The 12,179-nt window shown below is 38.1% G+C and overlaps 1 protein-coding gene across 6 annotated transcripts in view; it reads left to right on the top strand.

Annotated features, from left to right (window-relative positions):
• LOC127438973 (rab GTPase-activating protein 1-like) overlaps positions 1 to 12,179 on the top strand; it is a 136,450-nt gene that overhangs the window by 98,908 nt on the left and 25,363 nt on the right. For all 6 annotated transcript variants that reach the window (XR_007896828.1, XM_051694928.1, XM_051694927.1 and 3 more), the window contains one exon: positions 3,485 to 3,526. Coding sequence is in view for 5 of the 6 variants with exons in the window: in XM_051694928.1 (XP_051550888.1) it covers positions 3,485 to 3,526 (42 nt within the window). In the remaining variant the exon portion in view is untranslated. The remainder of the gene's footprint in view (positions 1 to 3,484; positions 3,527 to 12,179) is intronic.

The raw sequence follows: 12,179 nt of genomic DNA, 5'->3' as shown, positions 1-12,179 counted from the left end.
TACAGTGCATCTGGAAAGTATTCACAGCGCTTCACTTTTTCCACATTTTGTTACGTTACAGCCTTATTCCAAAATTGATTAAATTCATTATTTTCCTCAAAATTCTACAAACAATACCCCATAATGACAATGTGAAAGAAGTTTGTTTGAAATCTTTGCAAAGTTATTAAAAATAAAAAACGAAAAAATCACATGTACATAAGTATTCACAGCCTTTGCCATGACACTCAAAATTGAGCTCAGGTGCATCCTGTTTCCACTGATCATCCTTGAGATGTTTCTACAACTTGATTGGAGTCCACCTGTGGTAAATTCAGTTGATTGGACATGATTTGGAAAGGCACACACCTGTCTATATAAGGTCCCACAGTTAACAGTGCATGTCAGAGCACAAACCAAGCCATGAAGTCCAAGGAATTGTCTATTGACCTCCGAGACCGGATTGTATCGAGGCACAGATCTGGGGAAGGGTACAGAAAAATGTCTGCAGCATTGAAGTCCCAATAAGCACAGTGGCCTCCATCATCCGTAAATGGAAGAAGTTTGGAACCACCAGGACTCTTCCTAGAGCTGGCCGCCTGGCCAAACTGAGCGATCGGGGATAAGGGCCTTAGTCAGGGAGGTAACCAAGAACCCGATGTAGAATTTTGAGGAAAATAATGAATTTAATCCATTTTGGAATAAGGCTGTAACATAACAATGTGGAAAAAGTGAAGCGCTGTGAATACTTTCCGGATGCACTGTAAATGAACCTAATGAAGTTGTTGTCGGGCTCAGTAATGCACATGAACTCTCTGAAAGTTCAAGTGCTTCTAAACTTCATGATCTCTTTTAGATTTCCCAGAGCAGGCATCTTTGACTTCTCAGAAATGGGCTTCATGTCGTCCAAAAGAAACGCTACGACCTTTCTACTCCTCTGAGAGCTTATTCTTTTATTTTTTCCACCACTTTTTCCCTGTTTCCTTTCATTCAGCATCTGTGGCAGCCCGAGGCAGGACAATTAAAAGTTTACTCAGCCTGTCTCAGTCATTGAGTTGCATGATGAGAATCTGTTAGATCCGTGCAAGACACTTCTCTCTTTCTCTCTCTCCTTGTCCATCTATCGCTTCATCTCGAATTCATTTTGTGTTCTGCCTTTTGACGTACTGCCTCTCCTTTTGAGTAACTCGTTATTTATGCTCATATTCTTATTTATGCAATCTCACCCCAATCGCATTTGTTTAATTTCAACTATTTTTTCTTGTACTTATAAAGCTACTTTTTACATTAATTAGTGCAAGGAAAAATCATTTAAAGAAATCTATATAAAACCAGTTTAAAAAAAAAATGTCTAGCATCTTTTGCTTGTAGATGCCATTTGGTTTGATATTTTGTTATTTAATGCAGAAACATTAATCTTCAAGTGTGACATTTTTAAGTGTCTGAAAGTGTCAAAATACTTTTTGGGGCCTCTCTGTGTCCACACATAAATTATTAATGCAGTAATTCAGTGTGATTACTAATATAAAAAATGTTACGCAATTAACCATGTCCCGGAGCGTTATAAGGAATATTCCTACAATCATAGCAATTCAAGCTTGAAGTACGACCTGTTTTCAGCAGGGGGCAGTAAGCAAAATTCTAGCACTATAGCTCTATAGTTCTAAGTTTCAAACTGCGTTTAAATTGACAGCAATCTAAAAACACGGTGCTTATGACATGACAGGTGTACATTGACATCCTTAGAAAAGCCCTTATAATAAATCTATTTAGGGCAGATTGACGAATTAAATATCAAAATGGATTGCTGTGGACTGTAGGCCAATGATAGGCTTATGTTAAAATGGAAATAAACAGTATTGCCTTCTAAAGCCACTTTTTGCGTTCTTATCAATGCTTTACTTGTCCGCCACAATAATATGCATTTTAATTTTCTGAATTATATTTATGATATAATTTATATTTGTAATTATTGAAATATAATTATTTAATCAATATTTATTGAATTATTTTTATTCGGGGGCTTTTGTGGGAAATGTTTATATATGTGATTAATTGCATTTAATTCAATTAATTAATTGCCATTTCATGTAATTAATTCGATTAAAACATTTTTATAAATGCATAAAAACATACCCAATACTAATAATATTAACAAATTATTCTGTTAATTATAGGTCTGTTAAAGAGTTATTAATTTAAATATTGCGTTGATGCTTGTCTATTTCAGTATGCGACTTTCAGAGACTTTCTTTCACAAATTTGTTTTTTACACTTTTTTTGTTTGTGGAGAACAAGATTAAAATATATACTAGTTAAGTTAACGATGACTGTTGCGGCCAGCAAATCATGCCAAAAGAGCTCTTCAGCGAACACCCATTCCAATGATGCACTGCAAATGATGTTATCAAGTCAGTCTCCCTACACTCTCAAACTACTTTGTACTTATATATCAGTACGTGTATATATATACAGTATATACTGTGTGTGTGTGTGTCTATATATATATATATATATATATATATATATATACACACACAAATCTTTTGCATTTTGCAATTAAATTTAAATATATTGTTACTATACTTATAATCAACAGCTTTAGACCAATTGCTTAACATTTTTCCATCATTTTTTAATTTTATTACGTCATTCTCAATGCTTCATGTGATTGTAGTTCATGTGACAAAGTTTGTAATGTTGTGATTCAGGCTTTGTAAAATTATCTGCTAATTAAAAAAAATAAACAATAACTATGAGGACTGAGTACTTAGGTTTTTGTTCAGATTTTTGCAAGCAGTGTCAACCTGGTTTTAAAATGTTTTTGTATTCCATTTTATCTGTGAAACCAAAACATTCAGCTCTAAAAGTCTTATCCAACCCGCCCCCCATTACACACACACATTCACACATACCACTGCAGACACACAATTATCCCCCCCACATTTTCCATTTAGCCTCCTAGCGCCATCTAGAGCCTGTCAAATAGAGATAGTCTCTGCCGGCTGTTATTAATAGAGAACATGGGATATTTTTAGCTCTGTGTTGCCATGTGAACGGGTTGTCTAAGCGATGCTTGAGACGGGTGTTTCCATGCGGAGCTGACTTCAGCATTGCTTCTCTGCTCACTAATGTGATGCCACCTGCTCCCCTCTGACACACACGTGTGTGTGTGTGTGTGTGTGTGTGCTTGATTGTTTAGCCTCTTCTTTCTCCCCTCCTGTCACTCCCATAAATTTGAGCTCATTGTATGATTGAGCTATTTTAGGAAATGCAAATGCATTCAGCATCGCACTTGTCATTTCCACATTTCGAGTAGAGTGCAAAGACAGAATTGCAGCCACTCTGTTCCATTTAAACTAAATTGTTTTGTGTTTATTACAATAAAACAGCTTTGAGTGTGGTCCATTTGGTCCTGGGGTATTGCTGTTTTGTAGTTCCAGGCAGTTTGATCCTCAAAGCAATGTTTATTTTTTTTATATACTTCTTTCTATTCTCTTCACAGGGGATGAACATCATCTTCAGTGTGGCTCTGGCTCTTCTTAAGGTACTGTATCTCACCACACTTTCATTTCCTTGTCTTAAATAGTTCGTTAGAGACAGCGGCTATTGATGATTTGACTTGGTGAAGCCTGTTAATGCCTAAAGTTTTTTTTATTTTTTTTTTATCCTGACGCTCCAGTAGCAGCAAGGGAAATATTGAGTGTGTCTCCCTCTGTTGGTCAGAAATAATATTGCATTCATATTTTTATTTTATTTTTTGCATGCAACTCATACCCAAACATTTTTTAGGACTTACTATTTAATGTACAAATGTAAGACCTAAAAATAATCAAGATGTGAATTAATTAAATCATAAAAACTTGTCACAGTCAGGTGTCATATGTTTCTCTGTCAGCAATATCAAACAGGAAACAGATGAATGTTTACGTAACAGTCATGTAATGTCTTGTAATGGACATTTGTATGATGTTTTGGGATATTTAGTATATTTTGCTGTAATTTTCCATATCATTTTCCGAGTAAAAAAAGACACTGTTTTTTATACATTACCTATCAAAAGTTTGGACACACCTACTCATTCTTTTTTATTATTATTATTATAATTTTCCGTATTTTGGAAGTATGGGAATAATACACAAATGGTGTATTGGAAGTATGAAAATAATAGTGACCAAAACATTTTAAACAAATTTTAGTCTTACATTTTTTTTAATATTTCATGTTCATATTATTTTTCACTAAATATATATACTAATGTATATCAACTATATACACACATACATACAGTATATATAAGCCTTTCTACCAAAAGGTCTTTGAAACTATTTCATAATAATAACAATATTAACAATAAAGCTTACTTAACTGGAATGAACAGGAAGTCGATTTGGTTTCTCACCTTTTCTGCACGCTTCTCAAACCTCAAATGGCATTTTTCTTTCACAAGATGCATCGGCTCGTTAACAGAACATCATAACAAATTTCCACACCATGTGGCTGCTGTCGGAATGATGCATCCGCAAATTTTTGGGCTTTGTTTGTTGTAATCTATCATCAGTGACTGTGGGTTATTACCCCGGCAATGCAACTATAGCTCTATTGATACAGAACTGCATGCTGCATTAGGACTGTCAGACACCTGTATTTTTCAAAGGTTTTATAAACAAAGCACAGTGGTGGTCACAACTTTGGGGAAAAATAAGGTTTTCTCATGTTGTTTATTGGAATTCACCTATAAACCACAAGTTGAGGAGAAATGCACCTGCTGTATAGCTTGAAATATTTTGTGTTTTCTTTAAAGGATATGTGATGGAGAGCCAGCAAGTCGGTCTCCATCATGGTATTTTAATGTGTCTAAAGGACTTGTTTCTTGTTTTACTCACCCATTTTCAATATTTATTGGTGTTTTATTGTGCACATGTTTATATCCGTCCTATTTATTGGTGTTTTAAACTCTCTCTCTCATTTTAGCACTTGTTGTTATGTATTAATCCATGATATTGTATTTAAGAATGGGGAGGTGAGAGTTAATTTTATTTAATATAATAGTATGTTCCCATTTGTAAAGGTGGGAAAATTTTGTATTTAAGCCAGCCGTCACTAGAGGGAAGACAAGATGGACGATGAGTGTTTGGAGCACATGGACAAGGTTGCTAGCACTGCTTGAGCGCAACATACTCCAGCCTCCATTTTTGAGAGAGGGGAGTTGGTACTGTTTTAGTATTTAAAACAGGTCTAGTTTTTAGACTTTTTTTTTATGTAATATTGTTTTCATGATTGCTTTTCAATTTAAACACAAATTATTACCTATAAGGAATGCCATTCCTTGTCTCTGGTGTGATTCTCCTTGTGACCGCTCCGGTCCCTATCAAAGGATAGTTTCAGCCAAAAATGATGTTGTTACAAACCCCTATGACTTAATTTCTTATGTGGAACATAACAAAGAAAGTTGTACAGGTTTAGAACAACATAAGGGTGAGAAAATGATAGAATGTCCTTTTTTGGGTGGGACATCCCGTAAATCATAGATTCTCATTCCCAGTGTATTTAGCTTCCATTCTGTTATAAAGGTGAGTTTACTATTATCGCTTGGGTTAAAATGTCTACTCCAGGGCTTTCAACAGTGGTGTCTTCTCAATCTCAGCACAAATACATTAGCTTTATCCACAACGCCACACCTTTATGTAAGCTGCAATGACAGAATGACAAATGGTGCTATTGCAAGAACAAGCTGCGCTGCCCTCAATGTGTCTGAGCTAACCAATAGAGGAGACTCTGATATATCCACTGATTTAATGTTGAGAAATAGACTGCCCTGCCCCCTGTTCTTTATTTACAGTAGATGTGAGAGCGAGAATATACTGTAATTTGCTCTTATTTCTTTTTAAAGCTTTGCAAACTCCAGGTGTTTCACTAAAGAGGAACTACAGAGAATATTTGTAATTTAAAAAAAACTCAGGGGGCTAGAATTACACATGCCTGATTGTATACAGTAATTTGTTATCTTTAATGAAAGCATGCCTATTGACCAACAATGTTTATGTAATTAATTATGACAGAAATTCTCTCATACCCTTAGCTCTATGTTTAAACACTGGTGTGGTAGAAGATAAGCAAAAAGTTTACCTTTGATAAGAGACCTTTGATAATATATGATAGAAATGTTTAAGATTTTAATTGTCGTAGCTTGGAAATGTTTGTTAAATAAGAACTTTTCGATCACAGACAAAAATAAGTGTTTATTAATTTGTTAAAATTATATATATGAATACGTTCAATAATATTTCCTCTGTTTGAAAGAAAAAAATATAATTAAAAAAGACCTTAAATTTGATTGAATTTCTTCTTATTTGTATACATATTTTACATTATAAATATATAAATTCTTCAGTATTTAACTTCTAAAACATGCAAATTCTAATATATGTGTATTAGATACTATATACCGTATATACTGTATATATATATATATATATATATATATATATATATATGTATAATACACACTGGCAACCAATAGTTTGGAATAATGTATAGATTTTGCTCTTATGGAAAGAAATTGGTACTTTAATTTACCAAAGTGGCATTCAACTGATCTCAAAGTATAGTCAGGACATTACTGATGTAAAAAACAGCAAAATCACTATTTGAAAAAAGTCATTTTTGATCAAATCTAGACAGGCCCCATTTCCAACAGCTATCACTCCAGCACCTTTTCCTTGACTAATCATGCTAAATTGCTAATTTGGTACTAGAAAATCACTGGCCATTATATCAAACAAAGCTGAAAGCTATTTGGTTCGTTAAATGAAGCTTAACATTGTCTTTGTGTATGTTTTTGAGTTGCCATAGTATGCAATATTCTGGCATGTCTTAAGGTCAATATTAGGTCAAAAATGGCAAAAAAGAAACAGCTTTCTCTAGAAACTCATCAGTCAATCATTGTTTTGAGGAATGAAGGCTATACAATGCTTGAAATTGGCAAAAAAAAACTAAAGATTTCATACAAAGGTGTACACTACAGTCTTCAAAAACAAAGCACAGCTGACTCTAACAAGGACAGAAAGAGATGTGGAAGGCCAGATGTACAACTAAACAAGAAGATAAGTACATCAGAGTCTCTATTTTTGAGAAATAGACGCCTCACATGTCTTCAGCTGACATCTTCATTGAATTCTACCCGCTCAACACCAGTTTCATGTACAACAGTAAAGAGAAGACTCAGGGGTGCAGGCCTTATGGGAAGAATTGCAAAGAAAAAGCCACTTTTGAAACAGAAAAACAAAAAGAAAAGGTTAGAGTGGGCAAAGAAACACAGACATTGGACAACAGATAATTGGAAAAGAGTGTTATGGATCTTAACCCCATTGAGCTTTTGTGTGATCAGCTAGACTGTAAGGTGTGTGAGAAGTGCCCGACAAGACAGCCACATCTATGGCAAGTGCTACAGGAAGCGTGGGGTGAAATGTCACCTGAGTATCTGGACAAACCGACAGCTGGAATGCCAAGGATCTGCAAAGCTGTCGTTGCTGCACGTGGAGGATTTTTTGATGAGAACACTTTGAAGTAGTTTAAGAAGTTCTAAAAAAAACAATTCAAATTGTAATAGTACTTTTTCACGTTATTAATGTCCTGACTATACATTGTGATCAGTTGAATGCCACTATGGTGAACAAAAGTACCAATTTCTTTCCATAAGAGCAAATCTGTACATTATTCCAAACTTTTGGCCACCAATGTATAAACTCAGCAAAAAAAGACACGTCCTCTCACTTTCAACTGCTTTTATTTTCAGCAAACTTAACATGCGTTAATATTTGTATGAACATAAAAAGCTTCAACAACTAAGTTATAAACTGAACAAGTTTCACAGACATGTGACTAACAGAAATGGAATAATGTGTCCCTGAACAAAGGGGGGGTCAAAATCAAAAGTAACAGTCAGTATCTGGTGTGGCCACCAGCTGCATTAAGTACAGCTGTGCATCTCCTTCTCATGGACTGCACCAGATTTGCCAGTTCTTGCTGTGAGATGTTACCCCACTCTTCCACCAAGGCACTTGCAAGTTCCCGGACATTTCTGGGGGGGAATGGCCCTCACCCTCCGACAGGTCCCAGACGTGCTCAATGGGATTGAGATCCGGGCTCTTCGCTAGCCATGGCAGAACACTGACATTCCTGTCTTGCAGGAAATCATACACAGAACGAGCAGTATGGCTGGTGGCATTGTCATGCTGGAGGGTCATGTCAGGATGAGCCTGCAGGAAGGTACCACATGAGGGAGGAGGATGTCTTCCCTGTAATGCACAGTGTTGAGATTGCCTGCAATGACAACAAGCTCAGTCTGATGATGCTGTGACACACCGACCCAGACCATGACGGACCCTCCACCTCCAAATCTATCCCGCTCCAGAGTACAGGCCTTGGTGGAACACTCATTCCTTCGACGATAAACACGAGTCCGACCATCACCCCTGGTGTGACAAAACCACGACTCGTCAGTGAAGAGCACTTTTTCCCAGTCCTGTCTTGTCCAGCGACAGGTGGGTTTATGCCCCTAGGTGACGTTTTTGCCGGTGATGTCTGGTAAGGACCTGCCTTTTAACAGGCCTACAAGCCCTCAGTCCAGCCTCTCTCAGCCTATTGCGGACAGTCTGAGCACTGATGGAGGGATTGTGCGTTCCTGGTGTAATTCCGGCAGTTGTTGTTGCCATCCTGTACCTGTCCCGCTGGTGTGATATTCGGATGTACTGATCCTGTGCAGGTGTTGTTACACATGGTCTGCCACTGTGAGGACGATCAGCTGTCCTTCCTGTCTCCCTGTAGTGCTGTCTTAGGCATCTCACAGTATGGACATTGCAATTTATTGCCCTGGCCACATCTGCAGTCCTCATGCCTCCATGCAGCATGCCTAAGGCACGTTGACGCAGATGAGCAGGGACCCTGGGCATCTTTCTTTTGGTGTTTTTCAGAGTCAGTAGAAAGGTCTCTTTAGTGTCCTAAGTTTTTATAACTGTGACCTTAATTGCCTACCGTCTGTAAGCTGTTAGTGTCTTAACGACCATTCCACAGGTGCATGTTCATTAATTGTTTATTTTTCATTGAACAAGCATGGAAAACATTGTTTAAACCCTTTACAATAAAGATCTGTAAAGTTATTTGGATTTTTACAAAATTATTTTTAAAATACAGTGTCCTGAAAAAGGGATGTTTCTTTTTTTGCTGAGTTATATATCAAATCAAATCCCTTTATTAGTAAGTTGCCAGTGTGTTATTAAGAGAAGTATTAAATGTGAGTCCAGTCTGAGGCTAATACAGTGCAGTGCTGATATATGTATCGTGAGCGATCAAGAGTTCAAAAGTCTGATTGCGTGGGGGAAGAAGCTGTCATGAAGTCAGCTGGTGTGGGTCCTGATGCTGCGATACCGCCTGCCTGATGGTAGCAGTGAGAGCAGCCCATGGCTAGGGTGGCTGGAGTCTCTGATCCTTCAATCTTTTTTCACACACCGCCTGGTATAGATGTCCTGGAGGGAGGGAAGCTCACCTCCGATGATGTGTCTGGCAGTTCTCACCACCCTTTGCAGGGCTTTGCAGTTTAGGGCGGTGCTGTTGCCATACCAGGCAGTGATGCAGCCAGTCAGGATGCTCTCTACAGTGCTGGTATAGAACCATGTGAGGATGTGGTGGTTCATTCCAAACATTCTCAGCCGTCTCAGGAAGAAGAGGCGCTGGTGAGCCTTCTTCACAACGGCCTCAGTGTGGACTGACCATGTGAGTTCCTCAGTGATGGGGATACCAAGGAACTTGAAGCTGCTGACTCTCTCCACTGGTGCTCCATTGATGGTGATGGGACTGTGTTCTCTGTCTTTTCTCCTGAAGTCCACCACAAGCTCCTTTGTCTTACTGACGTTGAGGGAGAGGTTGTGCTCCTGACACCAGCATGTCAGAGTGTGCACCTCCTCTCTGTAGGCTGTTTCATCATTTTCAGTGATCAGACCTACCACCGTCATATCATCAGCAAACTTGATGGCATTGGAGCTATGTGTTGCCACACAGTTATGTGTGTAGAGGGAATACAGGAGTGGGCTGTGAACACAGCCCCGTGGGGCTCCAGTGTTGAGGGTCAGTGATGAGATGTTGCTGCCCATTCTAACCACCTGGCGTCTGCCTGACAGGAAGTCCATGATCCAGCTGCACAGAGAGCGGTTTAAGCCCAGAACCCGGAGTTTCACATCAAGCTTGTAGGGCACTATGGTGTTGAATGCTGAGCTGTAGTCTACAAACAGCATTCTCACATATGTGTTCCTTTTTTCCAGGTGGGAGAGAGCAGTGTGTAGTGTAGATGCAATGGCATCATCAGTGGAGTGGTTGTTGCTGTAAGCAAACTGCAGTGAGTCCAGTGAGGCAGGCAGCACAGAGTAGATGTAATCTCTGATTAGCCTCTCAAAGCATTTGCTGATGATGGGGGTCAGAGCAACTGGATGCCAGTCATTTAAGCAAGTGATTTTGAGTTGCTTTGGTACAGGCACAATGGTGAAAGTTTAAAGCATGTGGGGACCACAGACAGGGAAAGGGAAAGGTTGAAAATGTCCATTAAAAACACCAGCCAGTTGGTTCGTGCACGCTCTGATGACATAGCCCAGAATGCCGTCTGGACCCACAGCTTTACGGATATTCACCCGTCAGAAGAATCGGGTTACGTCCGCTTCAGAGACGGAGAGTGAACAAACCTCTGTAGCTTCGGCCGCGAGAGCTCTCTCCGTGAGGGCGGTGTTATTTCCCTCGAAATGAGCATCAAAAGTATTAAACTCATCCGTGAGAGAGGCAGTGGTGTTCACAGTGGAGTTTTTATTTCCTTTGAAGTCCGTGATGATATTAATTGCTTGCCACATGCTTCTAGAGTTGGTGTTGAACTGTCCTTCAATCTTGTTCCTGTACTGGCGTTTGGCTGCTCTGATAGTTTTGCGGAGGGCATAACTGGCTTCTTTATGCTCCTCCGCATTCCCGGAATTAAAAACGGAGGTCCGCTCATTAAGTACATCGCTATTAATCCACGGTGTACACACACACACACAGACACACACACACACACACACACACACACACACACATATATATATATATATATATATATATATATATATATATATATATATCAGTTAAAGTCAAAAGATTACATACACTTAGGTTGAAGTCATTAAAGACTTATTTTTTAACCATTCCACAGATTTCGTATTAGCTTCATATTACCTTCAAACTCAGTGCCTTTTTGTTTGACATCATGGGAAAATCAAAAGAAATCAGCTAAGACCTCTGTGGACTGTGGACCTCCACAAGTCTGGTTCATCCTTGTGAGCAATTTCCAAAGGTCTGCCTGAAGGTACCACATTCATCTGTACAAACAATAGTATGGAAGTATAAACACCATGGGACCACGCAACCATCATACCGCTCAGGAAGGAGACACATTCTATCTCCTAGAGATGAACGTAGTTTGGTGTGAAAAGTGCAAATCAATCCTAGAACAACAGCAAAGGACCTTGTGAAGATGCTGGACGGAACAGGTAGACAATTTTCTATATCCACAGTAAAATGAGTCCTATATCGACGTAACCTGAAAGGCTGCTCTGCAAGGAAGAAGCCACTATTCCAAAACTGCCATAAAAATGGCAGACTACAGTTTGTGCACATGGGGACAAAGATCTTACTTTTTGGGGAAATGTCCTCTGGTCTAATAACCATCATTATGTTTGGAGGAAAAAGGGTCTCGTAAGCCAAAGAACACCATCCCATGTATATATACACACACACATTCTCTTTAGGGTTTTAATTATTTTGGAAAAATTATTTTATGAAAATATGTATTTTTTATATAAGAAATGTGTGTGTGTATATATATATATATATATAAATATAGTTTTGCAGTTATTTACTGTGAAATCAGTGTCAGCATTATGAATTTACAATAAGTTTAATAATGTTTCTTGTATTATGTTTGATAGAAATTATATAATGAAAAGGTCATTCTGTCATAGCTTGCAAATCCTTATTAAATCTTAATCTTAAAACTTTTCAAAGTCAAGTCATTTTTATTTGTATAGTGCCTTTCACAACACACATCGTTTCAAAGCAGCTTTACAGAAAATCATCCATTAACAGAAAATGAAACTGTGATATCTATAATGTTTCATCATTGT

The sequence above is a fragment of the Myxocyprinus asiaticus genome, chromosome 50 (assembly GCF_019703515.2).
Source record: "Myxocyprinus asiaticus isolate MX2 ecotype Aquarium Trade chromosome 50, UBuf_Myxa_2, whole genome shotgun sequence".
NCBI classification, from domain to species: domain Eukaryota; kingdom Metazoa; phylum Chordata; class Actinopteri; order Cypriniformes; family Catostomidae; genus Myxocyprinus; species Myxocyprinus asiaticus.
The sequence above is the reverse complement of the archived record's forward strand: the minus strand, read 5'-3'. Positions and strand labels throughout refer to the sequence as shown.